General features: G+C 65.1%; 3 protein-coding genes across 8 annotated transcripts; 1 reads left to right on the top strand and 2 right to left on the bottom strand.

Annotated features, from left to right (window-relative positions):
* Window positions 1–513: 513 nt before the first annotated feature.
* MIDN (midnolin) lies at window positions 514–12,990 on the bottom strand. 4 transcript variants are annotated; one of them, XM_031438117.2, is made up of 9 exons: window positions 9,854–12,990; window positions 8,052–8,668; window positions 6,926–7,013; window positions 6,678–6,740; window positions 4,547–4,675; window positions 4,145–4,462; window positions 3,808–3,955; window positions 3,330–3,590; window positions 514–2,583 (listed from the first exon to the last, which is right to left on the bottom strand). In XM_031438117.2, exons 2-9 carry the CDS (start codon window positions 8,282–8,284, stop codon window positions 2,306–2,308), a joined length of 1,518 nt encoding a protein of 505 aa, XP_031293977.2. In that variant the 5' UTR covers window positions 8,285–8,668; window positions 9,854–12,990; the 3' UTR covers window positions 514–2,305. The 4 variants fall into 4 exon arrangements, with proteins under 4 accessions (XP_031293977.2, XP_031293980.2, XP_031293981.2 ...); XM_031438120.2 differs by having other exon boundaries at window positions 3,808–3,952; XM_031438121.2 differs by lacking the exon at window positions 4,547–4,675.
* Window positions 12,991–13,127: 137 nt separating this feature from the next.
* ATP5F1D (ATP synthase F1 subunit delta) lies at window positions 13,128–15,410 on the bottom strand. The gene is made up of 4 exons (XM_031438175.2): window positions 15,157–15,410; window positions 14,488–14,641; window positions 13,866–13,954; window positions 13,128–13,722 (listed from the first exon to the last, which is right to left on the bottom strand). The coding sequence occupies exons 1-4, from the start codon at window positions 15,295–15,297 to the stop codon at window positions 13,600–13,602; spliced, it is 507 nt and encodes a 168-aa protein (XP_031294035.1). The 5' UTR covers window positions 15,298–15,410; the 3' UTR covers window positions 13,128–13,599.
* A 682-nt stretch (window positions 15,411–16,092) lies between these two features.
* On the top strand, window positions 16,093–26,988 carry CBARP (CACN subunit beta associated regulatory protein). 3 transcript variants are annotated; one of them, XM_064479628.1, is made up of 10 exons: window positions 16,093–16,972; window positions 19,788–19,901; window positions 20,004–20,143; window positions 20,421–20,485; window positions 20,839–20,983; window positions 21,171–21,342; window positions 21,549–21,686; window positions 22,115–22,325; window positions 23,558–23,741; window positions 24,677–26,988. In XM_064479628.1, exons 2-10 carry the CDS (start codon window positions 19,809–19,811, stop codon window positions 25,758–25,760), a joined length of 2,232 nt encoding a protein of 743 aa, XP_064335698.1. In that variant the 5' UTR covers window positions 16,093–16,972; window positions 19,788–19,808; the 3' UTR covers window positions 25,761–26,988. The 3 variants fall into 3 exon arrangements, with proteins under 3 accessions (XP_064335698.1, XP_031293949.2, XP_064335696.1); XM_031438089.2 differs by having other exon boundaries at window positions 16,093–17,093; XM_064479626.1 differs by having other exon boundaries at window positions 16,093–18,044.
* Window positions 26,989–27,095: the final 107 nt, after the last annotated feature.

Raw genomic sequence — 27,095 nt, 5'->3', positions numbered from 1 at the left:
CAGGGGTCCCCAGGCTGGCCCCTGCACGTGGGCAGGCGGATGGAACTGCTTCCTCCTTTCTGTGGCTGGGGAAACGGTGGCCCAGAGCCTGCGGCCAGGTCTCCCTGGAGACAGTCCGTGGGCTCCTCTTCAGCCCACTTTAGAGCCTAGAACCGAGAGGGCGAACCAGGCGGGCAGCCCCGTGCCCACACCCTGCAGGACTTCCGGCCTTGGGTACCGGGAAGTGGCCGGCCCCTCCCTCCCCTGGCGGGCGGCTTCCTGCCCACCCTCACCCTAGGGCGGGGAGGGGGCGTGGGAACTGTTCCGGGACACAACCCTCCCTCTGCACCCCCACCACGGGCTGGGGGCCCAGGGACCCAGGGACGGACTTTCCACCTCCCACTCCCTGGGATGGGGGTGAGCCACCCCAGCACCCCACCTGGTCCTCCTGGGCAAGACCACCCCTTACCACACTCAAGAGACCCCTCAGTGACCCCCAAGACCACCCCGTCCCCCAGGCGAGTAGGCAGGATGTTCACTTGTTTCATTTTGTTTATTCCTTCAAATATTGGTGTTTGTGTAGGTTTTTTCTTTTCCAATTTAATGTTTTCATACAGGAAACTCCCTCAAGGTGCTGGGACGCCCCACTGCCCGACCCCCCAAGGGCATGTAATGCTTTCTTGTTGGGGGCCCTGGCGAGGGCAGAGGGGGGTGGGCGGTTCCTGCCTGGGGCCTCCACCCTCAGACCAGCGGAGGCACAGATGTTACTTAAAATCTTAAAAAAAAAAAAAACAAACCATCAGAACACACATTAAATAGATATTCAAGACAGTGCGCTTCAAAAACAAACCTGCCCTTTTTTTCTTTTCTTTTTTTTGGAAAATGAAAACAAACAAACGAATCATTGACCCCTACCCTCTGACCCCTCCCTGCCAACCCTCCCCCCCACAAAAAATGTACAGAGCTACAGTTAACACATGATGTTCACATCTGAAACCATTAACTTTAAACACGTAACGGGGTGGGGTGAGGACCTAGGGGTCACCTAGGGGGAAGGGGGGGCAGGCACAGGATTAGGGGTGTTGCGCAGCACAGTTGGGTGGGGCCAGGACAAGACAGACAGGTGGGGGGCAAGGCCCAAACATCTCCATTATCAGTAAAAAATAAAAGTGAATGAAAAAACCCACCCCCATTGAAATGGCCCCAGTAGGGGGGTGTCTATCCCTCTGCCCTTGGGGGGTCCCCCGGGGCATGGGCATAAGTGGGGAGGGTCCAAATTAGACCAGCAGCGAACCCCCCCCAAGGGGGTTAATGCTACACAGCGTTGCCCCTACCGGGGGATTCACAGCTCAGCACCCCCTCCCCTCCCAGCTGCAGGAGGGCCCCCCCCACACACAGTCCACAGGCCCAGATTCCTCAGGTTGGGTGGGGAAGGAGGGCTGGGGGCATCTACCCTGCCCACCCTCCTCAGCCATTTCTCTCTCTACTTTTTCAAGAGATTCCCAACTACTATTGGCTCAGTCAGAAAATTAATCGTCTATAAATACCCCAAGCTCAGAAAAACGGGGTGGGGTGGGAGGGTGGCTTTGGAGGAAATCACACAGTGCGTGGATGGCAAAGGCTGGGGCGGGTCACTTCCCCTCCCTCCTTCCCTTTCCTTTCCCAGCAGGAAAGGGTACCCCACCCCAGCCAGCACCCCAAGGCAGGCTACGGCCAGCCTCTCCCCTGAAACAGCTTTTCTTTTCCAGGAAAAGGAAAATGGAAAAGGAGACCAGGAAGAGAAGAGAGGTACAGGTGTTGAAGAAGGAGCAGTCCCAGCTGGTTGGGGCGCACCTGACCTCCCACGGCTCCCTGCTGTGTTGTTTTTTGAGCCAGAGTTTGCAGGGGGGGGCCCTCCTCTCTGCGGCCCCCTCCCCTGTCTGTAAAGTGCATAATGAGGCATCTACATTTTTGACTTAAACCTGAAAAGGGTGGGGAGGGCGGCAGAACGGAAGGGGGGGTGGCTTCCTCGTCTCCACTCTCAACCATCTGGAAAGACTGCTACATATTTGGAGCTCGGGAAGGGAAGGTGGGCGGGAGGAACCCGCGCGGGTCACAGATGAGGTTGGGAGAGGGAGGAAGGGGCGGGGAGTGTGAGCCGAACCAAGTGTGAGGCAGGAACCCAAGTCCGCAGAGAGTTCGTTCAGAGAGCTCAGAAAACCACGGTAGGAATTGAAATTTTAAAAACAACAAAAAAACCACCAGAAGGATGCTGGACTGGGAGGCCTGATCCTCCTGCGCGGGGCCACGCTCACGCCACCCTGGGCTGGGGCGAGGGGCAGGGTTCCTAGGCCACCACAAACTCTGATTTGATGTCAGGGTTCACTTCTGGCTTCCAGACTGAGTCCTCGAAGTCGAGGCCCAAGCCGGCCGCTTCAGTGGGGCCGCCGCCTCCCCCACCGCCGCTGCTGTCGCTGCGGCCGGCCTTGCGGCTGGGCGGCCAGTGGTAGGGGCCCCGGGCGTCTCGCCGGGCCTTTCTGCGGAGCCGTTTCTGCTGGAGCAGGAGCTGCAGGCGCTCCACCTTACAGCGCGTGGCGCGGTTTTCCGTCTGCCGCAGTCGGTCCCCTGTGGAGGAGACAGTGACCATGAATGACCCAGAGTGCCCCACTGGAGGCCAGGCCTCCCCAAACACCAGGAGCGCCTGCAGCTGTCCCCTGGGCAGCAGGCTCTGCACCCCCTTCCTGGGCACTCCCTCCAGCGACGGGGTCAGGATTGGCTACTGAATCTTCAGTGCATGGGGGTTGGGAGAGTTCACTAATTCTGGGGTAGTAGTTAATTAATTCCGCCTCTACTGCCCCCCGCTGTGAGCTCCCTGAGGGCAGGGCTGGGTGAGGATGGGCACTTGGAAGGCAGCTGTTACAGAAGTTAGCTGGAGCCCTGCGGGTATCTGTGTGGGAGGGGGGGACTTAGGTTTGTGTCCCCCTTTGGGACCTGGGCAGGGGGCCCACAACTCTAGATGCATCCGGAATAACCAGGTTGTGGGGGTTGGGGGACACAGGCTGGGAAGCCAACCCCCTCCTCGGCCTGACTGGGCCATTCACAGAAGCTCCACTCGCCATCTGGAAAAGGTGCCCAAGGGGGGTGAGGAGGAAGTGAGGATGGACACCCCCGGGAAGGGCACAAAGACACTGTGTGCCCCCAACACACACACTCCCTTCTCCATGCGCTCCTGCAAAGCGGGAGGAGCAGGGCCAGAGGCAGCTGGCGCATCCTCCCCCGCCCCCCGCCCCGCCATGGGCCCCAGGGGGCTCAGCTGCGCACAGAGGGGCCTTGAGCTACCAAAGTATGGGGGAGGCAGGGCGGACACTTACCAGGGGGCTTGCACAGGCGCGCCTGGTTCAGGGAGGCTGGGGCCGAGGCCGCCAGCTTCTCGCAGGAGGTAGTTTTGGGGGCAAGGTCCGGGGCGGGCGAGGCGGGTGTGCACTGGGCATGGCAGCGCAGCTGGGTCAGTGACGGGGGCATGCCCTGGTAGTGGCGTGTGGCACTCAGGAGGTCATTGAGGATCTGCAGGATGGTTCCGATGTCACGTCTCGGCCGCCCACTGCTGTCCTGGCAGTTGGGGTGCAGCGTGCCTGCAGAGGGGTGTGGATGAGTACCCAAGGGCTGGACATCTGGCCTGAAGTGCTCGGTTCCCAGGCTGAGACCCTGGGTGACATGGGTACTTGCACCCACATGTGCGGACATGTGGCCCGCTGGATGGCCATGCATGTGTGAGGAAATCCCAAGAGGACTTTTGAGAGTGTGTCCCATCCCCAGCGTGTGTGCATGTGACTGTTCCATGACACCTACCAGAGAAGGTCCCTGAGAAGACCCCTGGGGCGTGGTTTACGAAGCTCTCGATGACTGCGCCAGGTTTTCGGGAGCGGGAGGTGGGGCTGCTCCCAGGGGCGGATGAGGGGCTGGCACCAGCGCTGGCAGGGGGGGAACAGTCCATCTGCTGATGGCAGAAGGGGGGCTGTCAGCTTGGGGTGCAAGGAGAGCCCTAGGGTTCAGGGTCAGGGGATCACCCACCACTACAGCACCAACCGAGGGTACAAAGGAGGACCCTTGATACAAAAGACACCTCTAGGGCTCTGAGCACCTACCCTCCCACCATCCAGGGAGAGCCCGCCTTCCCTAGACTTACCTCCGGGCAGGTGGTGGAGGCCGAGTGGGAGCGGAAAGAGCCAGCTGTGACAGGTGAGGACGAGGTGGGGGCAGGGCTGGTGGGCACTGGGGGGACACGGGCGGCGCTGGACACTGGCCGGCAGGGAGAAGACACAGGGGCGGTGGTCATGCTGGGGTCCCCCCGGGCAGCAGCAGCAGCGGCGGCAGCGGCGGCCAGCACGTGGCGGTGCTGCAGTGGGGCGTGCTGGGCTGCGAGCTGCAGCTGGACGAACATCATGTGGTCACCCACGCGCAGAGCCAGGGTCAGCGGCGAGCGGCCCGACAAGAAGTCACTGACCTGCAGAGAGCGGCCCGTCAGCCCCAGGGCCCTGGCCTGCGGTGCTCCCAGCCCGGCCCAGCCCAGCCCCCCACGCCGCGTGACCTGGGGCCTCTCGCCGCCCCTCTCTGGGCTCTGGGGTCCCTGTCGGTGCCACGGATGCTTAAATAAAATGAATCGGTATTTCCGGAAGCCGCCTCCGCCAGCCCGGCCCGGCCCGGGCGCCGCTGGGGGCTGTGGGGGGACAGAGGCGGATCAGAGGGGGGCCTGGCCCACCCTGGCCAGCTTGGTTCTTTCAAGGGGAAACTGAGGCCAGAGGAGGCGGGGCCCAGCCCGAGGTCAGTACTGTCACATAGCCCTCACTTCGCACCTTTTCCCCACCCTTGGTTTCTCCAATTGGTTCAGGATTGAATACTGGAGATCTACCTCAGGCCCCTTCCCAGCTAAGCCACTGAGGCATCGAGTGCGAGTGGGTGGAATTCCTGGACAAATTCTTGTCCTAACCTTTGCTTTCTCAAGATAAATATTTATCTGTCCTGGGCGGGGCAGAGGCTGAAGGGGAGGCGTCACTGCTGCAGGCGGGGGCCATGACCGGTTCCCTGGGGCCTGAGTCCCCCAGGGCCTCAACACCACCCACACAAACATGAACCTCAAATCTGGCACCCCCTCCACAGCGAGGGAGTGGTGCATCTGACCCCCATCCCCACTGGACCCACCCTCTGGGGCCTGGCCAGGGCCGTGCTCTCCCCCAGGGGCCGGGATGTTGGGGGGGGTGGTTTCTGAGAAGTGACACAGGCCGGGATGACTCAGAACCACCTCCTCCCTGCTCTCTGCTGGCAGCGGCTGGCGTAACCTTCTCTGCTCGGGGGCCGTGGGGAGGAGGCAAGGAGGCGGGTAGTGTGCATCCCTGTCTGCCTGAGCCCCCCCCCCCAGCCCCAGAAACATACTTCACAGGAAGGGCCTGGGGTGGCTTCCCAAGAGCAGCTGGGGTGTCTCCCCCGCTCCACCCTGCAACTTCCTCCCCCGGGGAGGCGAATGGGCAGTGTGACTCGGTGCCAGGCGGGGAAGCAGTTCTGGGAGCCCAGTCACTCCGCCAGCGCCTCCCCATCACCCTCCTGACGCAGGCACCCTGGGCGGATGTGAACCAAACACGCCCCAGGGGCCCCCTGCCAACCACAGCCCCCCCCACAACAGGAGCCCAGTTCACATCTGCCCTAGGAAATCACAGGCAGCCCCCACCGGGTCCTGGAACCCTGGCTCTTCCCCCTACCCTACAGCCCTTCCTGATGGCAGACCACCCAGCTCCTGGCCCCTCCTCCTCCGCGGCTAGCCAGTTGGTGAGGGCAGGATGCTACAGGTCGGGGAGGGGGCGAGGGCCCCGGAGCAGGAGGAAGGGAAGCGGCTGAGCAGGTTCCTGCGGCCGGGGGGCCAGCCCAGCCCAGCCCAGCCCAGCCGAGGAGGCCAGGGACATGCCACCCCCACCCTGGCAGCAGGCGGATGGCTGAGGCCTGTGTCACCCTCCTGGGAGGAGGACTCCGCTGCCAGAAAAATGAGGAAAGGAGAAGGAAAGGGGAAAAAAAAAGGCTGCAACAAAACCGGGAACCAAGTGTGGGCCAGCCCCAGCCTTCCTCATCTCCCTCCCGGACGCTTACTAAATATTTTCCTAACATCCTGTCTGAGCAGTGCTGGTTCCCCCCCACCCCGCCTCCGGCTGGGCGCCCCTGCCCCCCCCCTTTTGGGGCAGAGAACAAAGGCCAAGAGAAGGAGGGGGAGGGGTGACTCTCCACCCCTCACAACGGGGTCACGGAAGGAGTGTCACCCAGGCTGGTACCTCCTCCCCAGGTTAAAAAGGTTGCTCTGGGGAAACCACAGTGGCTGGGCGGGTGGGGGGACTTCTTGGCGGGACTAGTGGGTCTGGGGACACAGGCCTGGGTGTGGGAATAGAGTGGGAGCGTGGGCCAAGGTCACCCTGCAGGCAGGCTTGTGAAAGCTCGGCCCCCTCCCCCATGGCAGCCGCCGTGGGAGAGAAGGCTCTCAAGGTCAGGTGGTGAGTGCTAGGGGGGAGGAGGAAGAGGAAGCTGGGTGACCAGGCCAAGCTGGCATGAAGGCGGGGCGGCGAGTCCCCTCCCCTCCCCACAGGCCTCCTGGGAGCACAAACAAGCCTCAGGCTCTCCGAGGTGGCCGGCCACTGGGCCTGCTGCCCCCACAGGCTAGAAAGGGCTAGCACGGATCTTACCTGTGTCTCTGTCAAGCTTTCCAAGGCCTGCATCACAGACTGTTCCGGCCTGGAGGCCTGGGACTACAAAGAGAGGAAAAGGAGACCCTGAGGGTGGGCCCAGCACCGAGGCTGGGAGGGCCAAGCTTGCTGGGTGGGGTGGGCTGCCCTGAGGTGAAGGGGTCCAGGGTATGATGGGGACTGTTCTCACAGGAGAGGGGGGCTGACTGTCAGTATGGGACCTCAGGGCACGGCGCCCCAGCATTTACCATGAGGCCCGCCTCCACGGTGGGCACGAGTGTCAGCCTGCTGCCGTCCCCCACGCCAAACTCCTGCAGCTTCCCCGAACTGAGCCGGCTAAAGAGGGAGGAAGGAAGAGGGTGAGGCCACACAGAGACGAGGCAGGAACTCGGAAGCTAAGGCCGCTGGGAGGGTTGTGATTGTAGGGGACAAGGCAGGAGTCCCTCTCACCCCCACCCCTTCCTGGCCTCCAGATCCAAGGCCATGTCTGTGTGGTGGGGGGTTGAGGTGAGATCCCAGGAGCCCCATCCTGTTAGTTCAGACACCTTCTCCCAAGGAACCCCGACTCTGGACTGAGGCACTCCCTGTGCACCTCAGCCACTTTATCACCATCCAGGCCCAGAGCGCCCCTTGGCACCCTCCCTCTACCCAAGGACTGCCCCCCTGTAATTCAACCACCCGGGCCTGGGCTGTCCCTGTTGGCCAAGCTCTTAGCCTTCGGAGACTTTGCGGGGCGAGCTCCCCTCCTCCCTTCCTCCTTGGCGCAGGCCGCCGCCGCTGCCGCCGCTCAAACAAAGGAGACCCTCCCCCTCTCGCCCCTCCCCCACCGGGGCCCCTCCGCTGGGGATGGACACTGCGTGTCCCCGGAGGCCCGCGGAGGGAGGGCTCCCAGGCCTGGAGGCGATTTAAATGGCAGGGGGAGGGGGGAATGCGGGGAGCGGTCGGTGGAGAGAACAAAGCGGGGCAGAGAGACGCAAGAGGGGGGCAGAAACAGCCAGACGCAGAGGGGGCCGCCGGGCAGATGCGGAAGGCGGCGGGAACGCAGGCAGAGGAGGCGGCGGCCGCGTCCCCCACCCCCGCAGCTGGGACCCCCGCGCCGCCCTGGATTTCTGCCTTTCTGTGGGGGACGCCGCCTAAGCCCGGCCCGAGGCGCCCTCGCAGCCGCCTTTGTGCAACGACCCCGGGCGGGGGAGGGGGCCGAGGCAGGCGGGGCCGAGCAGAGGGCGCCCGAGAGCGCGCGGCGCGCCCCCGCCCCCCGTCTGGCCGCCCCCTTCCTTCCCCGAGCGGCGCGCTCTTTGTTCCCGCCCCGGGGCCGGGGCCCGAGGGGGCGGTGGGCCAAGGGGGTCGCGGGGGCTGGGGGCGCGCGGTACCTACGTGTCTTTGTGGAGCAGCGCCAGACGCTCTTTGGGCACTTTGAGGCGCTGGGACAGCCGCTTGCGCAGTCCCTCCACTGTCTCGTCGTGGGGTACCGACAGCTCATAGCGGGTGCCCGTCGTACTGTGGATGGCCAGGCTCATGGGCGCCGTCTCGGCTGCCGGGCCCAGCTCGCAGGCGCCGCCGGGGGCCGCGCGCCGGCAGCTCCGGGCGCCGCCGGGCTGCGGCTCCATCCCCGGCCCGCGCTGGGGGGCTGGGGTCCGCGGGGCGCCGCCAATTCTCGCCGCGCCTCCGGGCAGGGTGGGGGGCTCCCCACACCAGGGTCCTCGAGGTCCCTGGGGGCTGGGGCGTGTGTCCCCTTGGAGATAGTCCTAGGAGCGGAAAGCAAATCAGGAATCAAAAATCCAAGTGGCGCTCCGAGGTCGCGTCGGTCCGTTGGGGCGCCTTCCTGGGTGGGTACTGCACTCGCGGCTCGTTTCAAGGCCGGCGGGCTCAGGGAAGGTTCCCGGAGGAGGGTGCGCCGCTGGGGCGGCCGCTCTCGAGGCCGTCTGCCGCTCGGGCCGCGCTTCACCGCGCGTCCCCTCCCTTAGCAACAGCCGCCGCCGCCGCCGGAGGATCTGGGGGTGAAAGTAACAAGAAAAAAAAGTTATAATGTATCAACGTTCCGAGGGGCGGGGCTTCCGCCCCCTCCCATTCACTACTTACTCCGGCGGCCCGCGCAGGCCAATCAACGCTTGCTGAACGCCCGGTCGGCCACGCGGGCCGGCCAATGAGAGCCGCCGCGGTGCCGCCCCACGTGGCCGCGCGGGCCCACCTCTCGCCCCACCCCCGGCCCGGTGGCCAAGCGAAGCACGGCGGGGGCGGGGCTGGCGCCGCTCCGGCCCGCCCCCGCGCCCCCCAACCCGCCGCAACCATTCATAAGGCCGGAGCTGCAACAAAGGGCGGGCGGCCAGGCCCGAGGGGCGTGGGGACCCCTCTTGGGGCGACGCGTCGTAGGGGAAGCCGGCAGCCCCGGTCGGAGGAACAGGAAGCCGGGGCTTTCCCCCGCGCCCGTCTGGGAAGCCGCCGCGAGTGGACGCAGGAGGCGATTCCTGCGCCTCGTGGCCGGGTAGCTCGCGGGAGGGTCGGCTGGGGGCGCCCCCCACCCGTGAGGCGAGAAGCACCGGCGAGGGGTGGGGTTGCGGGCGGGGCCTGCACCACGGTGACGTGGCTGGTGCCGGAGGGCCCCTCCCGCGCCGGTGCCACCTCGCGTCCCACCCCCGTTCCGCGGGCCGGGCCCGCTTCCCGAGTCGCGCCCGCCCGAGCCGTGACGTGAGGTGGCGTCCCCGGCTGCGCCCGCGCTTGGCGCTCGGGGCTGCGGTGAGTCAGCAGCACTGGCGCGCCCTCTACCGGCCCCGCCCGGGATCGCTGCCCGGAGACCCGAGGAGGGGGCGCCGAGGCCCGCGGGGCAGGCGGCAGGCCAACGGGACTGGGGGCGTTGGGGGAGCCTACCTAGGAGCGGAAGGTTCCCAGTCAGGAGAGTAAGGCCGCAGAGCCCGGAAAACTGATGTGGGAACGGCAACTAGCTCAAGGTCACTCGAGGGGAGGGGGGAGTGCCGGGGGGGCGGGGCGGGGGCAGAGGTCCCGCCCGGGCCGTGCTGGCTGCACCGAGTCCATTCCATTACACATCCCAAGGGGCTTCCCAGAACTGGAGACACCCTGAACTCTGCCTGCCCGAAGAACCAAGAAAAGTGGGGCACCCTTAAGGGACTAGAGTTGGAACCCCACATCCTCGGCCCGCGAGGTCCCGCCCCCACACTCACCAGGAGCGGCCAGCCCGAGGTCCCATTAGTCCAGAGTGTACCCACGTACGGGATGAATACGCGGTGGCAGAGCCGGTCTGGGGCCGAGCAGGCGGCCCCTGAGCCTTTATCCGCGCCGCCTTCCCTCGGGGTGGAGTTTGGGTGGCCAGGAGGCGGGGGACCAGCCGGGCGGTGACGCAGGCCGGCCCCCGCCCCTGCCTGCTGGCCAGGGCCCTAGGGCGCCGACCGTCCTGTGCCACCCGCCCCCTAAGCCTCCCGCCCTGGAAGCGAGGGGGAGGGGCGCTCCTTGAATGCTACCAACCGGGGTCGCAGTCGGGCCCTGCAGACGACTCAGGCGCATCCGCACTCCAGCCCACTGGAAGGGGTTTCAGGGTGCACAGCTGGATTCCTTGCCCTGCCTCCTCTCCTGCCGCCCCAGACCAGTGCTTCCGCCTGGGGGCTCCAGAGTAGGAGAGCGGGAAGGGGGGCCTGAGTCAGTGGCCACGGTCCAGGAAAACAGGCCCGAGTCACCTGCCTGTAGTGGGGGTGTCCAGCCGGCTGCCGGGAGCCCGGCTTCTCGCATCCCTTAGCAGTGACCTCAGAGGGCATTTATGGAGCGATTCACCAGCGCCAGGCCTGCCTTGTGCGTCCAGTCACCACCAGCTGGGCTCTTGCGACCCCTGGGGGACACTGGCTTTTGTGAGCCTCAGTTTCTCCAGGGTGGCAGTGGAACGAAATGAGAATATAGCAGGTCTCACTCTGGAGCCTAGGGACATGGGGCCCTCACCTAGACCCTGTAACATTGCCATCACCCCAACAAGTGGACTCACATGCTGGTACCCAACCCTCGGGATAGGTGTAATCACTCAACCCATTTTACAGGTGAGGAAACTGAGGACACACAGCCAGTAACAAGCAGAAGCCTGGCAGGTCCTCAGGTGGCCTTGTGTAGGGGGCTTTCTAAAAGGATGACCCTGGATGAGGGTAGGCCTCTCTTGGTCCTCCTTCCCACTCTGTCCAGGACGGGACCCCAGGCCACTCCTGTCCACTTGTCTGGTGTCTCCCTTTATCTGACCTGATCACCTCCACCCCCACCCTCACCCTGGGTGCCCCTCCCAGGGCTGTGTTGCTTTCCAGGTCTCCATCATGCTCCCACCCAATGCTCCTGCAGTCTCTGGTCCCCCAACCTGGTCACAGGCACACCCAGACACTCCCGGCCCCACAACGTCAGGGCTGGGCCCAAGGGAGGGGCCGTCAGAACCCGTGGGAGGGGGTCATGGGGCTGAGGGGTGGACAGCAGCTGGCCAGAGGAAGGTAACAGCGCTCCAAGGAGCAACAATCAGCACAAAGCACTGGCGGCTGGAGTGAGTGCCCCCAGAGGGCACGTGGGGCTGAGCCGAAGGGCTGCGGGCCAGGTTGGCTTGGCTTGCAAAGAGCACACAGAGGTCGTGCGGGGAGACACGGGCTCTGAAGCCGGAGCTTCTCAACGCTGGAGGGCTCAGGAGAGTGGCCAGGTGGCAGACCAGGTGGGACCCACAGATGGGCAGGTAGTGCTGGGCGGGGGCTTCGACTCCGGGGAGTGGGTTTAAGATCTCATTGGACCTGGTTCCTCTGGGGACTAAAAACTGGGCTGTCCTCCTGGAACGTAGCCGCTGACGGTCACACACATGGAGGGCCAACCTCAGATCAGCCTGCCTCCCTGCCTTTCCCACTTAGCATCCTTGTGCCACGGTGGCAGGTCCCAGGATGTGAGCGCACCCCCTCCTGGGAGGGACATGAACCCTTGGGCGCCACAAGGCCCAAGGCCTCCCCTCTTGGAAGGGGTCATGACCCTCTGGTTCCTGGCCCTGTGACCTGTCCCACCCCAGGATGCAGCCCAGCCAGCACAAGCTGTTCCTGCAGCCCAGCAGGTGCAAGTGTCCCCAGGCTGGGCTCCAAGGCTGCCACATTCCCCAGGGGCCTGCGCCATGCTGGGGGGTCCTAGCTGCATCTGGTTGTGTCGCACAGCCAGGGGCTGAGGCCTCAGGGGCTGGGGGTGCTAGCAGGGTCCCTGGTGTGGGGCCGCCGGTCCGGTGGATTAGTGAAGGTCTCCTCCCACAGGCCCCCACCAACCCCCAGCCATGTCTCTGGTCTTATTTATAGACCAGATAAGGAGACAGGCCAGGAACTCCAGGACCTGGGCTCTAAAGCCAGGAGACGGAGAGGGGTGGGGTTGCACTTGTGACCCCCAAAGCTGTCACAGCTGTCACACCTGTCTGAGCTGGGGGTTTCTGGGATAGAGGGAGCTGGCTACTCCAGCCTCACCTGCCCAAAAAGTAACAAGACTTGGATGGATGTCCCCCATGCTGCAAGCTTGCCTAGAGCCTCCCATGTTCACATCTCCCCCATGTCGAGCCTTAGAGACAACCTGGGAACAGTCACTTGCACGGGACTGTGACACACAACCAGCCTGTCTGTGCTGATGACAAGCCCTGGAGCGGCCTCCCCATCACCTTCTGGCTGCCAGTGACACACAGGGAGGCCCAAGCTCACCTACACTCACTCCGCTGGAATCCCCTGCCAGCTCTGCTCAGCCCAGGACCAGGGAGCAGGGTGAGGAGACCCCTGCCTGCCACCCGGAGCTAGCGCCTAGGCCACCCCACCCAGGTCAGAAGAGGGAGTTACTGGTTGAAAAAGATGGGGCAGCCCTGAAGCTTCAAGGTACCAGGCTGGCCCCTGCCTGGTCACTCCACCCATCTGGGGCAGGCCCATGGGCCTGGGTGCCATGGAGGTACCAACACCACCAGGGACTGGGCGCCCAGCCAGCTGGGGCCACCCACAGGCCAGGCAAGCACAGGGCAGTGCCTCCGTGGGAGCAGGCAGGACCCACCTCTTCCCAGCGCAGCTGGGGCAGGGCTGAGGAGCTGGCGGGGCAGACATCACAGCCCAGAACTGGAGCCCAGCAGAGCCCTGTCTGTCCAGCAGCCCGAGCCCAGTCCAGAAGCAGCGGCCACACCCCTGCCTGCTGTCCCCAGCCCTGGCTAATGACCTTTGCCCGTCCCCACCCTCCTGGGGTGAGGGCCAGCACCCAGCCCACAACCCAGCCTGGCTTCATGAGCTCTGTCCCCTGCACCCCTCAACACTCCAGCTTACTGCAGACAGCCAGGATGTCTCAGGTCACAGCCTCCTGACCCAAGAAAGGCAATGGCTGGCATTTACTGCCCCACCTCGCTCGGTAGACACAGAGAGCTGGGGCAGAGACCAGGCTGGGTCCCGAGCCTGCTGCCCCAAGCAGGACAAAGCCAGTATACACAAGTTGGCTCCCAGATCTTTAATGAGGGCCTTGGGAGGGGGCAGGCTGTCTGGGCGAGAAGGCTGGGAGCAGAGCTCTCTGCAGCAGGCTCGGCAGGGGAGTGGTGGGCAGCACATCAGGTCCAGGGGATCTTGGGAGGTGGGACAAGAGCCCCCAGAGTGACAATACCCACCACGGACAGGGCGAGTGTCTGAACTCGCCCCGCCCCACCAAGTTGGCCAGAGTTGCTGAGGGCTTGTTCCTGAGGTTTATTTAGCAGGAGGGAACAAAGCCCTGCAGGATGCCCTGGACAGAAGCTGGCCCTATGCTGCCACCTGGCGGCTTCCCAGCAAGGACCGCTTCCCCTAGGGAAGTAGTGCTCTAGGGGCTGTCTGGCCCGCTTCACTCAGCCTCCTGCCCCCCAAGTCAGCCTGGACCACGGGAGCTGCCTCCGCTGCCTGGGCCTCCGCCACAGCCAACACGGGGCAGGCCCCGCCTACTCCAGGGCCTTCACCAGGGCCTCGCTGGCCTCGATGCGGATCTGGATCTCGGCCCTCGTGGCCTCATCTGCCGCCCCCAACAGCTCCGACTGCGCCTTCTCCAGGTTCGCCTTGGCCGCCTGCAGGGGGTGGGTGGCGGGTGAGGACTAAGCCTGGGCCCCAGCCCGACACCGGCCCCACATGCTAGTTCCCTCCCTGCAGCCAGGGAGTTCTCCACCAGCTTCGACCAGCTCTGTGCCTCGACATCCCCTGGGGCACTCACCCCCAGGTCCAGCATGTCCAGTGTCACAGCTTCTTCAGCCAGTAACTGCACCGAGGAATCAGCATTCACTGTGACAGAACCGCTGCTCACTGCGGAGGGGAAAGGGGAGTGAGAGCTCTATGTCCAGGCATGGGGGACACAGGCAGCCCGAGCCCCTACTGGGTTGGGAGGGTGAGCCCACAGCCTGGCTCCAAGGTCCAAAGGCTCAAGCACACAAGTAGATAGGTGACCACCAGGTGCACCCCCTGGAGGCTGGACATGGGGGCAAAGACCCCTCCCTCTGCCCACCAGCCCATGGGCTGAACCAAGGTCAGGGGAAAAGCAGAACTGAGTTCAAGTCTCAGTTGTGGTGCTGGGAAAGAACCACGCTGCTGGATGACTTTCTCAGAATGGAGGATCCTTCCTCCTCCAAAGGGCCCCCTCCAGGCCACATTTTCACTTCTCTTCCCAGCACCTGTCAGCATGGGTCCCCCTCCCCTGACCAGTTCGACCCCTAACCACAGCCAGTCCAAAGCTGGGAAGCACTATGCCCTTTCTTACTCAGTCAACTGAAATGGGGACTTGTCTGCTGGGACCGGTGTCCTCTGCCCAGCCTCTTTCCTCTGCCCTCCACTCAACTCACCAAAGTATTTGGAAGTGGTACCGTCTTCAGCATGGACCACAACCAGCCCCGGCCGCAGGACCTGCAGGGTGGGCACATGGGCTGCCAGAATGCCGAAGGCTCCCGTCTGCGTGGGCACGTCCACCTGCCGGACGTTGGCACCGTTGAAGAACACCTAGAGAAAGCGTGATGAACCGGTTGCTTCAGGCCAGTACCACGGAACCAGCATTTAGTCTCCCCTGCCATTAAACATCTACGTCAGAGCTGAAAGCTGATGAGGGACCCAGAGGCAGCTGCACTGGGACCAATGCTTCGGTGGGGTCCTCGAGCAAGGCTGCACTGCCTTCGTCTACAAGAGAACGAAATCAAACCACCATTCCTCCCGTAAGGAAACGCCGTTATGGCACAAACAGCCACTGCAGGAGGGAGCATGCAGGAGGCGCATAACTCGGAAGGGGTACCGGGGACTCCGGTCTGAATCACGTGGCGTTAGGGCGCATGCTGGGCGCAGATCGGAATGAGGGGCTGAGGGACGGCGACCACGGGAGTTGGGGGCTCGGATCCCGGACCAGACGGGATAGGGGCGCGGGACTGGAATGCAGGTCGCCGACCTGGGGACTGGGGGCTCGGATCCCGGACCACACGGGACAGGGGCGCGGGTGCGGGGCCCGAGCCCGCGGACGTCCGAACCTGCGTGGGTGAGGCGAAGGTGAAGGACATCTGTCCCGGGCCAGCGACGGGGGCCGGGGCGGCGGCAGCCTCGGCGTAAGCGCGGGCTTGGCGCACGAGGCGGGCCAAGCCTGGGCGGCGGAGCAGCGCGGCAGGCAGCATGGCGGCAGGCGTACCGCGGTCGGCGGACGGCGGACGGCGGGGTGGAGGCTAGCGGACTCCGGCTGGACGCAAACGGCCTGGAGGGCGAGGAGGACGACGCGCGAGGACTTCTGGGATAAGAATTCAAGTAGGGCGCACGCGCGAACTACGACTCCCGGCGGGCTGCGCGCGATGTTGATGACGACGCACCGCCAGGGCGCGCGGCATCCTGGGGGTTGTAGTTTCCTTCCGACCCGAGCTCCCAGCCCGATGGTCAGTTATACGGTACTGCATGGAGAGGACCAGAAGTCTGCGTGAAGAGACACTTGAGTTGAATACAAGGTTTTGGGGACGCTCATTGGATGTCAGGCGCTGGAGAGATACCAGGGAAATATCAAGATTCCTGATACAGCTTGGGGTGGTGGGGGCGTTTAACAGACACTCAAAATAATGAATATGTCTTATAGTATGTCAGGAAGTAACAAACACAAACAAGAAAACAGTAGGGGTTCCGGAGTGCGCCGGCTGTAGGAAGTGCAGGCGTCCCGGCAACAGCATCCCAGGCGGAGAGTCTAGCGCGGGCAAGCGTTCAGCCGTGTGGGAAACGCTTGGCTGCAACTCCCGTTGACGTCGGCAGGGGGCGAACGGCTCCCGGAGATGCTCTCCGCCTGGCCCCTCCCGACCTGCCACCGCTTCCGCGCGCTGCTGACGTAGGGGCGCTTGCGCGGGCGGCCTGGGGCTCAGCGGACGTCACCGCGGCCCGCGCAGCCTCGCTCGCGGCGCTGACGTCACCGCCCCGCCCCCGCGTTTCTGCAGGTCTGCGCCCCGGGCCGGGCCCCAGCCCCCAGCCTGGATTCTGGGACAACGCAGAGTCCGGCTCAACCCACGTAGGGCCCACACCAGGAAGGGACTTGGCTGAGGACGGTACGGGGAAGGGTGTCACACCTGGGCGTTTGGCTCTGCAGGTGCTGTGGCCGAAAGAGGCTCCTACAGGGAAGCCTCGCGCCCAGACCCCCGCCCCCTCTCCGGGCCAGCGCTCAGGGGCACTCGGGGCGTCAGTCCCAGTTCCTTGGGCATCCTGGCTGTAGGCGAGTGTGTGCAGAGGAAAGCGCCTCTCACATTTGTAGGGGTGCGCCCGGTGCACGGCCACGACCTCTCACGGAGCGCCAGAGCCTATATATGGAGGCCTATTCCAAAAGACTCCTCAAACCAATCCACTCGGCTCATCTCTAATCCTCACTCCATGGTGGCCCAGGGGTAGGGGCGCTACCCACCCGTTTCTCAGGTCCCAAACATGGGGTTATACTGGAATTCTACAGTGGATCCATCCACAAGGCTCGTCCACCCAGTTCAGCCACTGCAGCGACCCTTCCTGGCTTGGATGGCCCCAGGCTCCTCCCTTGATGCTTTCTCCACACACAGCGAGAGGGACCGTGTCATTCCGCTGCTGGGAACCACAAGATGGCTTCCCCATTCCCTCCAACACAGTTTCGGACCTCGGACTTTGCACATGCATTTTCCACTGGCCATCCTGAGTGCCTGTCCGTTTGACTGCCCCTTGCCCTCCTTCAGCAGGGTCATCCTTTCATCCACTGGACACGCACGATCCCTCCAGTGTGCCGGCCCTGTGCTATGACCAGGGACCGAGCTGTAAGAGAACTCCTGCCCTGTCACCATGGAGTGGGGAGAGGCGTGAGTAAGGACACAACACGGGGTCTTGGAGAAAAGCAAAGTACAACAGGGGGATGGAGGAAGTGTGGGATGGGAGCTGCTTTGTGGGGCCAAGAGGAGATGAAGAATTTGCCACTGGGAAAGAGGTGACGGAAGCGAGGGAGGGACTCTTGCCACTGAGTGAGGAAAGCCCTGCAGGCCCAGCCCCTGCAAGTGCAAAGGCCCTGAGGTTGGACTGGGCTTTCCGCTTTCACTGGAGGAGAAAGGGGTGCCATTTTGCTATGTTGAGCACAGGACTAGACAGGCTGGGCTGGGACCCAGACAAGGTTGGTGGCAGCTTGGTGGCCTTCACATCTAGAAGGATTTGGCACGATTGTCCGAGAAGGAGCAGCTTTGGAATTGACCAGGCATGGGGTTTCTGAAGGGGTAGATCTGAGGTCACTGGGCGCTGGGCAGGCCCTGGTGGCACTGAGCATAGGTTGCGTTCATTATCTTTGCTCATCCTAACAAGGGCTCCTGGTGATCCCTGACAGTGCCGGAGCCCCTGGGCTGTGCATCCTGCAGACTCCCAAGTTGGGGGAAGTGATGGAAGGGGAGTTTATGCACCCCAGGATTCCGGGCTGCGGGGAGTCGTGAGCCCCAGGACCAACACCACTTTGGTTTTCTTTCCTTGGGGATCCTGGGAAGGGTCGGGGAGTCGTGAAGGGGGGACCGGAGGCGGAGATTCAGCTGCCTCGGGAGAGGGCGGCTCCGCGTGGGGAGGGGGCGCCCGGGAGCGCAGGCTCCGCCCCCCGCCCCCGCCGGAAGGGAAGGGGAGGCGGTGGCTGGCGCGGAGCTAGTCAGACGCGGCGGAGAAAGCGGTGGGGGCGGCCGGCCGGGGACCGGGCGGCACCGGGCGACACCGAGCGGGTCGGAGCGGGCTTGCGGCCAACGTGATCACGTGTGCGGCCCCTCCTCTGGCGCCTGCCTCCCCCGTGCGCCGCGCTCTTCATTCATAAATTCTCCGCCTGCTCCGCGGCTACCGGGCGCCGGAGCCAGCCGGGAGCGCCGCGCAGCCGCCCGCCCGCCGCCCATGGGCCGCGCGCCCCGGCGCTGAGGTAGGCGCGCGGGCCTGGGGCTGCACCGGGGCGGGCGGGGGACAGGCTGAGGCCGCGGGGCCCGCCCTGGCTCGAGACCACCGGTCCCTTCCCGCGAGGCGGCGAGGCCAGAGGCAGGGAGCGGAGGAGCCGGGGCCAGCGTGAGGGGTCAGTCGACGGGGCTCTGCACCCTCCCTTCGGCAGCCCGGAGAGGGACCCTTGCCCACGCCTTCCCCAGCCTCAGTTTCCCGCTGTGAGATTTGCCAAGGGCCATGGCGTTTGCGCTTCTTGGCTTAACACGAGATTGAGAAGTGTCTGGAGTCGGTTCCCTGCATCTCGCCGCTTGCCATCCCCGTCCCTAGGGCCGGTTGAGGGCGCGGGGGTGGGAGCGGAGGCAAGCCCGATCGGGAGCCAAGGCCCGGCGGGACTTTAGGGGCTGGACCCTCCGCCCTAGGCTGCCGTCCCCGCCTACCCCCGCTTCCCCCTCGGCCTCCTGCCATCTTTCCTGATCTCCTGTCATCGTCCCTGTGCCTCTGCCCCCTCCCCCTCCAGCGTGAACTCATTTCCCGACCTACATATAGGTGCCCCCTCCCCCAAGGATGCAGGGGAGTCGCGGCCAGCCTCTGACCCAGAGTGCTGAGGACACCTGGCTTTTGCCGGTACCCTCCCCTCCTCTGGGCCTCAGTTTCCCCTCCGCTGTCAAGTGGGGGTAAAGCCCCAAAAGGTTGGGGACGCCGGAACCTGTGTACGGGCTTTCCCTTTCCTGCGGGGAAGGGCCACTCGCCGTGTCCGCTCAGGGCTGCCGGTCATCCCGGCCCCAGACTCGGTTCCCTGATATTCCATAGTGCAGCCACCGGTCCTTCCCGCAGGAAGGAGCTGTGTGCTGGGGAGGGCGGTCAGGTGCAATGTCCAGGCAGTCCCCTTCCCGAGCACGGAGACCCTCCCAGCCTCGGTGCCTCCACGCCAGGCAGACGTGGAAACTGGCCAGCTGGGGCTGGGAGGGGTGCGGCGGGGGCGCGTGGTCGGGCTGGGCACCGGCGGGCGGCGGCAGCAGCCATCTTGCCGCCCGGGGCTGGCTTCAGCCTCCCCTGCAGGAGGCCTCCCTCCCCCGCGCCCCCTCCCCTCCTCGTGCTCCCTGGCAACCCGCTCCCCTCCACCAGCTCGGCCTGCTCGCTCAGTCGCCATGGGAACCAGATTCTTGAGGGCTGGGAACAGATGCGCCTTCTTTGGCCTTTTCATTCCCCCACCACCACTCTGCAGAGGGGAACTTTTACCTCTGAGTGTCATGACCTAGGAGTCCCCGTGGTCAGCTCTTCTCCCCCCTCCCCGGGGCTGGATAGCCCAAGGGATGACCCGAGTCCCCGTTATTATTGCAATCAGTCCCCTAGGACCCAGGCAGCCCCTCCCGCGCCCCTGATGGGGCAGGCAGGGCCCCTGGAGCCTGGCGGGAGTGGGCTGATAGCCTCAGTTTCCCCATTCCTGGCAGAGGTGCTCCCCCTTTCCTGGGCAGGGCTCCCTGCCCAGCGCCACCTTGCCTGGCCGGCCCCACCGGCTGGGGAAGCTGTCAATATGCACACGCCTCCCCTTTTCGGAGATGGGGACAGAGAGGTCCCGGGCACCGATCTGAGCCAGGTGCTGGCTGCCTCGGGGCTCCCCCCTTCACCTCTCTGTGGGTCACTGCCCTGTGTGGACCCCTGCTCCTACTCCCAGGGAGGTGGGAAGGGGGACCAAGGAGCTCCAGCTGAGCAGGCCCTACCCCCCTAGGCCCCTCCTCCTAGCCTCAAAATGCAGCCTACAGCCACCATGGCCACAGCCGTCACCACCCCTGCCACTGTCGCCCTGACCACAACGTGGGACAACGTCACGGGCCGCCCCACGGTGAGTGAGGTGGGGAGGTTGGGGAGGACTGGTGGGGCGGGGCCACCAGTCCACACCCACCGGCCCTGACACAGCTCCCCCCAACTGCTGACCCTCCTGCAGACTGAGCCGGACCCCATACTGGACAACTCTGTGCTGCTGGTGGTGGTGATGGCACTTTTCGTTGGGGGCACGCTCGTGGTGCTGTCAGGCGTGCTGCTGCTCTGCAGGCGCTGCTGGGAGGTCCACCGGCGCCTCCACAGGTGCGCAGCCCCAACCGCCCCCACCAGGGAGCAGGGACAGGTCAGCACGAGAGCCTGTCTGGGGTGCAGGTTGTGTCCACCAGCCAGAGTCCTGGGCCTGCTTTTAGTGTCGTTTCCCCAGCGTGTGCTCACACAGGGCCCATGGAACACGGCAGTCCAAAGATCCAGGCTCCTGTGAGCCTGGGACACTGCCCTTGGGCATAAGCCCTGCAGGGACCTGTGGGCAGTACTGTCTGGGCCCTCCAGCCCACTGTGCTCCCCGACTGTCCCTCCCCAGAGCCCCAGAAGAAGCAGAGAAGACCACTACCACCTATCTGGACAGCGGCACACACCCAGCCCCAGGTGAGGGGCCGGCCAGGTCCCGAGCCCCACCCATCTGCCCACCCTCCCGTCTGCCCCCCGGCTGCCCCCCTCGGGCCGCCTGACCATCTGTGTCTGTCTGTCTCCCCCACCAGACTGGGCGCAGCTCGCTTCCGACTCATCTCTGTTTCCTTAAGCCCACGCGTAGGTGCCCGCAGGCGCATGCTGAGTGAGTGAGTGTGTGAGCGGCTGAGCGAGTGCCCGTCCACCCCCGCCCTGTCCCGGGCGGTCAGTCGGGCCCTCCGCGCTCCCTTCCGGACCCGCCCCACCCAGTGGCCCGCCTGGCACCCAGCACGGCCCACTTGGGGCCCACCCTCTCTTGGCTCTCCTCGCAGACCCCGACTTCAGGGGGGAGGACCCTGAGGGCCAGGATGCTGAGACCGAGCGCTTCCTGTCCACCGGCTCCACTGGCCGCCGGGTGTCCTTCAACGAGGCAGCCCTATTTGAGCAGAGCCGGAAGGCGAGGGACAAGGGCCGCAGGTATGGAGGCTGGGCAGCGGGGGAGCGGGCTGGCCTCCCTGGTTGCCCTGCTCTCCCCTACACCTGGCAGGGTGACAGCGGTCCCAGAGAGGATGGCAGGGTGTGGGCTGGGGACCTGGCTCCCCCTAAGTGGAGCTGCACGTTGAGGGGGCAGCCCGCTGGTGACAGGCAGGCATGCTGGGCGCAGGTACACCCTGACGGAGGGGGACTTTCATCACTTGAAGAACGCCCGCCTCACACACCTGCACCTGCCGCCCCTCAAGATTGTCACCATCCATGAGTGTGACTCAGGCGAGGCCAGTGCCACCACCACACCGCACCCCGCTGCAGCCCCCAAGGCCAGCTTTGCCATATTCCAGGTGAGGGGGGGGTGGCGGCTGGCCCAGGACTCCAGGCAGGACCCCACCCTCACTGCCTTCCCCGCCCTCCAGCTGGGCCCCTCATCTCAGGATGGGGAGCGGGCCGGCTGGGTACACTGTGGGTGGCAGGCCCAGCACACCCTCTCAGCCACCTGTGCTCTTTGACCTGTCACTGCTTCCTCCCCCATCCCGGCTCTGTCCCACAGCCCCCGGGGAAGGCCCTCACTGGCCGCTCCGTGGGCCCCAGCTCCGCCCTGCCAGGTGACCCTTACAATTCGGCCGTGGGCCCTGCCGACTTCGAGATCAGCCCCTCGGCATCCAGTGACTCTGGGGAAGGCACCTCGGTGAGGCCCCTGTGTAGGCACCCCTGCCCCATCCCAGGAAGAGTTATTCTGTGGCCCCCCACCCACCATGGCCCTCCTGGCCCCTGCACTCAGGAGGGAGGCTGCTGGTGCACGCATGCCTGGGGCAGGGTGGCAGCTGCAGGTGGGGGTGGCGGGGTTCAGGCCCCATCTCGGGCAGTGGGCCAGGAACCCCAGATGCTCACCCTCCGACCCCCTCTGTTCAGGGCTGGGAGAACAGAGCTGGCCAGTGACTGGCTGAGCCCCTGGGGAGCCTCTCAGGCAGGGTCTCAGTGGGAAGGAGGCCCCAGCCCCTGGGCTTAGCATGGCTCCTACTCCCCGAGAGTCCCCGGCTCTTCCTCAGCACAAATGCAGGGCTGTGGACCAGGCCAGGAGTCTGCGTGTCTGAAAGAATCTCTCTTTCCTCACAGTTGGACGCGGCTGTCAGGAGTGCCAAGCCTGGGGGCCCCGGGGTGGCAGCAGGACCGGGGGAGGCGGGCCCCGGCTCTGGGGCGGGCCCTGTCCTGCAGTTCTTCACCCGCCTGAGGCGCCACGCCAGCCTGGATGGGGCCAGCCCCTACTTCAAGGTCAAGAAGTGGAAGCTGGAGCCCAGCCAGCGGGCGTCCAGTCTGGACACTAGAGGTGAGCTGTGGCCCCTGGCAGGGAGCAAGGCCCAGAGGCTGCCATGGAGCAGGAGACTCTGCGCCCAGGGCAGGGTCCCCATGCCCCACCCCGCTGGCCGGCCTCACCCACTTGCCACCAGGCATTTTGCCCAAGGTCTTGGAGCTGGTCAGGAGGAGGACCCAGGGCTGCATGCTGTTCCCCAGTAAAACGAAAGGCTTTTCGGTCCAGAACACGGATTGGTGAACTTTTCCCATGAGGCACCAGATGGTTGGTTTTGGCTTTGGAGTCAGTCCGTCTGCTGTTGCACGAAAGCAGCCCTGGATAACGTGTAAATGAGGATGGTTTGTGCCAATAAAACTTTATTTATAACAGGTGGTGGGTCTCCAATCCTGCAGACCCCTGGTCACATGGGGCACTGGATACAGGGCTTCTAAACTCTCCACCCAAGGACCCTGCGTGGGGAGTGGGCACTGACAGTGGGAACCAACTCTGCTAAAGGGAGCTCAGTGGGGCCAGGCCACTGGGACACCTGCTGCCCAGTGGAGGAGGTGGCAGGTCCCGGTGCCAGGAGAGGCAGAGAGAGGGGACAGGCAGTGTTGGAGATGAGGGAAGGTGCATGGCCAGTGACAGTGAGCCCCCTTGTCAGGGCCTGGCTCCAGCTGGCACAGGGGCAGGAGGGGTGAGTTCTGGCAGAGGTGCCGCTGGCCTGGGAGGGGAGGGCCTATCCCACTGCCCTGCTGGGAGTCCAGATGGAGCCTGTGATTCCTGATGGTGATTACAGTCAAATGCAAAAGCACCCAGAACCTGTTTGCTGGGTGAGTCTCATCCCTACCCCGAGGCCTTCCCAGCGAGGCCTCTTGTCATGGGAGGATCCTGGCACCTGGCCAGGGGGCCCACCGGCCAGGCTGGGGCTGGAGCTGGCAGGAAAGGGCTTTACCTCTCTCCCCTCAGCTGTCCCTCACTCACCCAAGCCTTCGGCCTTCTGCACTCCAGCTGGGCTGTGTCTGCTGCTGGGTATGTGTCCGGTACAAGTCCTTGCTCTGGCCACACCCATCTGCTGGGACCACTTGGGGCAATGCTGCCACCTTGGCAGCTCAACCCACACCTAGCCTGGCCCTTCTGCCCTCTGTGCCTTGGTTCCCCAGGGTGCACACTCACCTGGCCTAGGCTGGGGTCTGCTGGCTTGGGGGTGAGAGTGGGCCCAGGGCTGGGAGGGGCCCAGGCAGGCTGCCGTGCCTTCCTCTGCACAGGCTCCCCAAAGAGGCACCACTTCCAGCGGCAGCGGGCAGCCAGCGAGAGCATGGAACAGGAGGAGGGGGATGCCCCCCAGGTGGACTACATCCAGTACATTGCCAGCGCTGGCGACGCAGTGGCCTTCCCGCAGCCCCGCCCCTTTCTGGCCAGCCCCACCAGCCCGCCCCCCCCTCTCGGCAGGTATTTTTCAGTAGATAGAGGTGCCAGGGGTGGACCTGTGGGCCCCTGCCCCACCCCTTCGGACAGGCGGTCGTGTCCCTCTGGCTCCACCGTCCCTCCCGGAGGCTGCCTGGCTGGGGCCACCTCTCCAGCACCGACCAGAGGGAAGCAGGGGGAGACTGGGTAAGGGTAGAGGGGCGGGCAGGGCCCCGGGTTCCCAAGACAGGATGCCTGCTCAATCAGGGACGCTGTGGGTGGATGTCTGCACAGGTATTGCCACTTCCTGCTGGTGCCCACGGCCTGAAGGGCCCTGCCCGCCTGCCCGTGCTCCTGAGGACTAGATGGCCCCTACTCAGAAACTTGTGACCACTTCTGCCAGCAATCTCCCTCCCCCTGCCCAAGGGCAACTGTCCTGAAGCTCTGGGCCCATGGCAGTGGGATAGGCAACAGGATCCAGGGAGCAGGGCACTTCCCTGTCCCGGGAGTTAACACTTTTTGCTTATTCTCCTTGTTCCTTAACAAATCTACCTTGGGAGGTGAGGCTGCATACCCAGACTCACCCAGGGGGAGGGGCTGAGCTGGACTCTACTCCTCCCATCCATCCCCAGCTGCCCCTTGCTACAATAAGTTGTCAGGAAGAAGGCATCTCCCAAGGCGAGGCTTAAGCTCTTTCTGGTCAAGGGGCCAACCACCAGCAGTGCCAGCAGATGCCTGGATCAGATATTCCAAGAGAAGCCCCCATTCAGCAGCTGCCAGGAAGGCTCTGGGTTTACCCAAAAGGCAGTCCCTGCAAAGTAGACAGGCAGGCAGCATTTAAAAAGTTCATCTTCCACAGGGCCTGGCCAAGCCTGTAGGGTTCCTACCCATGCCCATCCTCTCAGACCCAGAGGCAGGGTGGCCGGGGAGGGGTCGCGGGGGCCTTCACAGCCTTCTGACAGCTGCTTCCTGGTTTGCAGGCTAGAAGCAGCCGACGAGGTGGGCGCCGCGGGAGGATCGAGCCCTGATTCCCCCCCGGAGCGCAGCGGCAGCACGGGGCCTGAGCAGGAGCAGCAGCATCAAGAGTCAGACAGCGAGCGGGATGCAGGGCCAGAGCAGGCCCAGACCATCTACCGTGACATCTGGAGCCTGCGCGCCTCGCTCGAGCTGCATGCTGCCAACGCCTCCGACCACAGCAGCAGCGGCAACGACCGCGACTCGGTGCGCAGCGGCGACAGCTCGGGTTCAGGCTCTGGAGGCACTGCACCCGCCTTCCCGCCGCCCTCGCCGCTGCCCACACCGCGTACGGCCGACAGCGAGGTGGGTGGGCCGCGCAAGCTGCTGCAGATGGACAGCGGCTACGCCAGCATTGAGGGCCGCGGCGCGGGCGAGGACGGGCTGCCCAGCGGGCCTGAGAAGCTCTCCTCCTTCACGAGCATGGGCCGTGAGTTTACGGTGAGCAGCAGCTTCGAGGGGCCCATCGAGCCCGCGGCCGAGGCGCCCTCCCGGCCCCGCAGCCCCCGTGCCTGGCCCCGCCGCGCCCCGCGCCGCGACTACAGCATTGACGAGAAGACGGACGCGCTGTTCCACGAGTTCCTGCGCCACGACCCGTACTTCGACGATGCCCCGTCCGCCGCCACTCGCCACCGTGCACGCGCGCACCCGCACCCCCATGCACGCAAGCAGTGGCAGCAGCGTGGCCGGCAGCACAGCGACCCTGGCGCGCGGGCCGCGCCCTCCGCCCCACCCACGGCCCCACCCGGCAACGCCCGACCCGTGCGTGCGCCCCTGCGCCGGGGAGACAGCGTCGACTGCCCGCCCGACGGCTGCGCGGGTGATGACCCGGCGGTCCCCGCTGTCCCCGCCATCCCCGTCATCGAGGAGGAGCCCAGCGGTGGCTGCCCGGGCTCCGGCCTGTGTGCCGGACCCCCAGGGGCACTACTGGACAAGCTGGCCGCCAGCCTCGACGACAGACTCTTCCCTCCCCGCCTGGCCGAGCCCGTTGCCGTGGCTCCCGCGCTGGCTGCAGCTGCGCCCACGTCCCCCGACCACAGCCCGGTCTAAGCCTGCGCCCCACGCCCACTTCACCTTGTTCGTCGCCGGCGGGGGCCTCCACGCCTCGGCGCCGGACGCCCCGGCGCGCATGCCCCGGGACAGAGGGCCTCGAGCGCACACTAAGTGCCCCAGGCGCCCCGCACCGCCCCAAAGTGCGCACGCACACGATCCCTTCCAGGCACTTCGCTGGGTCCCCGCGGAATCGCAAGGCCAAGAGGACCCTGACTCGACTAGAGGGAGTGTGGTGGATTCTCATCTTCGGGCTCCTGAGGACGACGTCCAGCTTCCGCCGGCGCAGACAGCAGCGGGGTGGTGACCGGAAAAATCGGGCGCACCGCATCGTGTCTGGGGCACACAGCGGCGGGAAGCGCAGGCGCAGGGGCTGCATCCTGGAGGGGCGACGAGTTCCGACTGCGCGAGACGCATGCACAGAGTGCCCCTCACAGGCCCAGTTGAGCCTCGAGATGCGTCGGGTCTGCACGCGCCGAGGGCTCCGCGCCAGGGCACCTGCGCCGAGGATGCCGGGGCTGGGACCGCGGGGCGCTGAGGATCCATGTAGAGTGCGCCAGCAGGACCGGGAGGCTGGCCAAGGCCGCGGCCGCCGACCTCCCAAAGCGGAAGCCGTTTACCTCACCGCGGCGTGTGCTCGCGGCAGTCCGTGTCCCCTTTGAGCAATAACTGCACCTGCCGCTGCCGCTGCCAGCCCTGAACACCTCCCGCAGCCCTCCTCCCAGTGTCTGCGCCCCTACGCTCACCTCTGCATGTTGAGCGGGCTGCACGCCCAGTAACCGCACCGTCCACAGAGCTGCCAGGACTCACCAGTGTTTGAGACATAAAACCCAAACGGTCAAGGTTTCAAGTTTCCCAAGCTTTATTTATTGCCAAAAGTTGGGGCAGCCCTCGCCAGCGGCCGGCCGAGTTGCCCCGCCCCGCCCCGCCCCGCCCCTCCCTTGGAAGCTTCGTGCTGTGTACTATCCAGTGATGGAGTTTCTTGTGTTTTGTTTTCTGGTTGATTATAAATATTTACTGCATACTCTCGCTTGCTCTGGGTTTTCTCCGGGGACCCAGGAGCACAGAGGCCTTGGAGGGAAGGGGGTCAGGGCACCCCTGAACACTGCACTGTGGAGCCATGGGCCCTGGGCTGAGCAAAGGCCGGCCTGTTGTGATTTGGGGAGGCCAAGTCACCACTGAGAGCAGAGATCCAGATGGCAAACGGCAGACACGCCTGGGAGACCTAGATCCCCACGAGGCGCCACCAGCAAGATCAGCAGACACCAGCCAGCCCCACATACTGGGGTCCCAAAACGGCCCCAGGCTCAGACTCAGATTCCCCACCTTATAGCA

This window comes from Camelus dromedarius, chromosome 27, assembly GCF_036321535.1.
Source record: "Camelus dromedarius isolate mCamDro1 chromosome 27, mCamDro1.pat, whole genome shotgun sequence".
NCBI classification, from domain to species: domain Eukaryota; kingdom Metazoa; phylum Chordata; class Mammalia; order Artiodactyla; family Camelidae; genus Camelus; species Camelus dromedarius.
The sequence above is the reverse complement of the archived record's forward strand: the minus strand, read 5'-3'. Positions and strand labels throughout refer to the sequence as shown.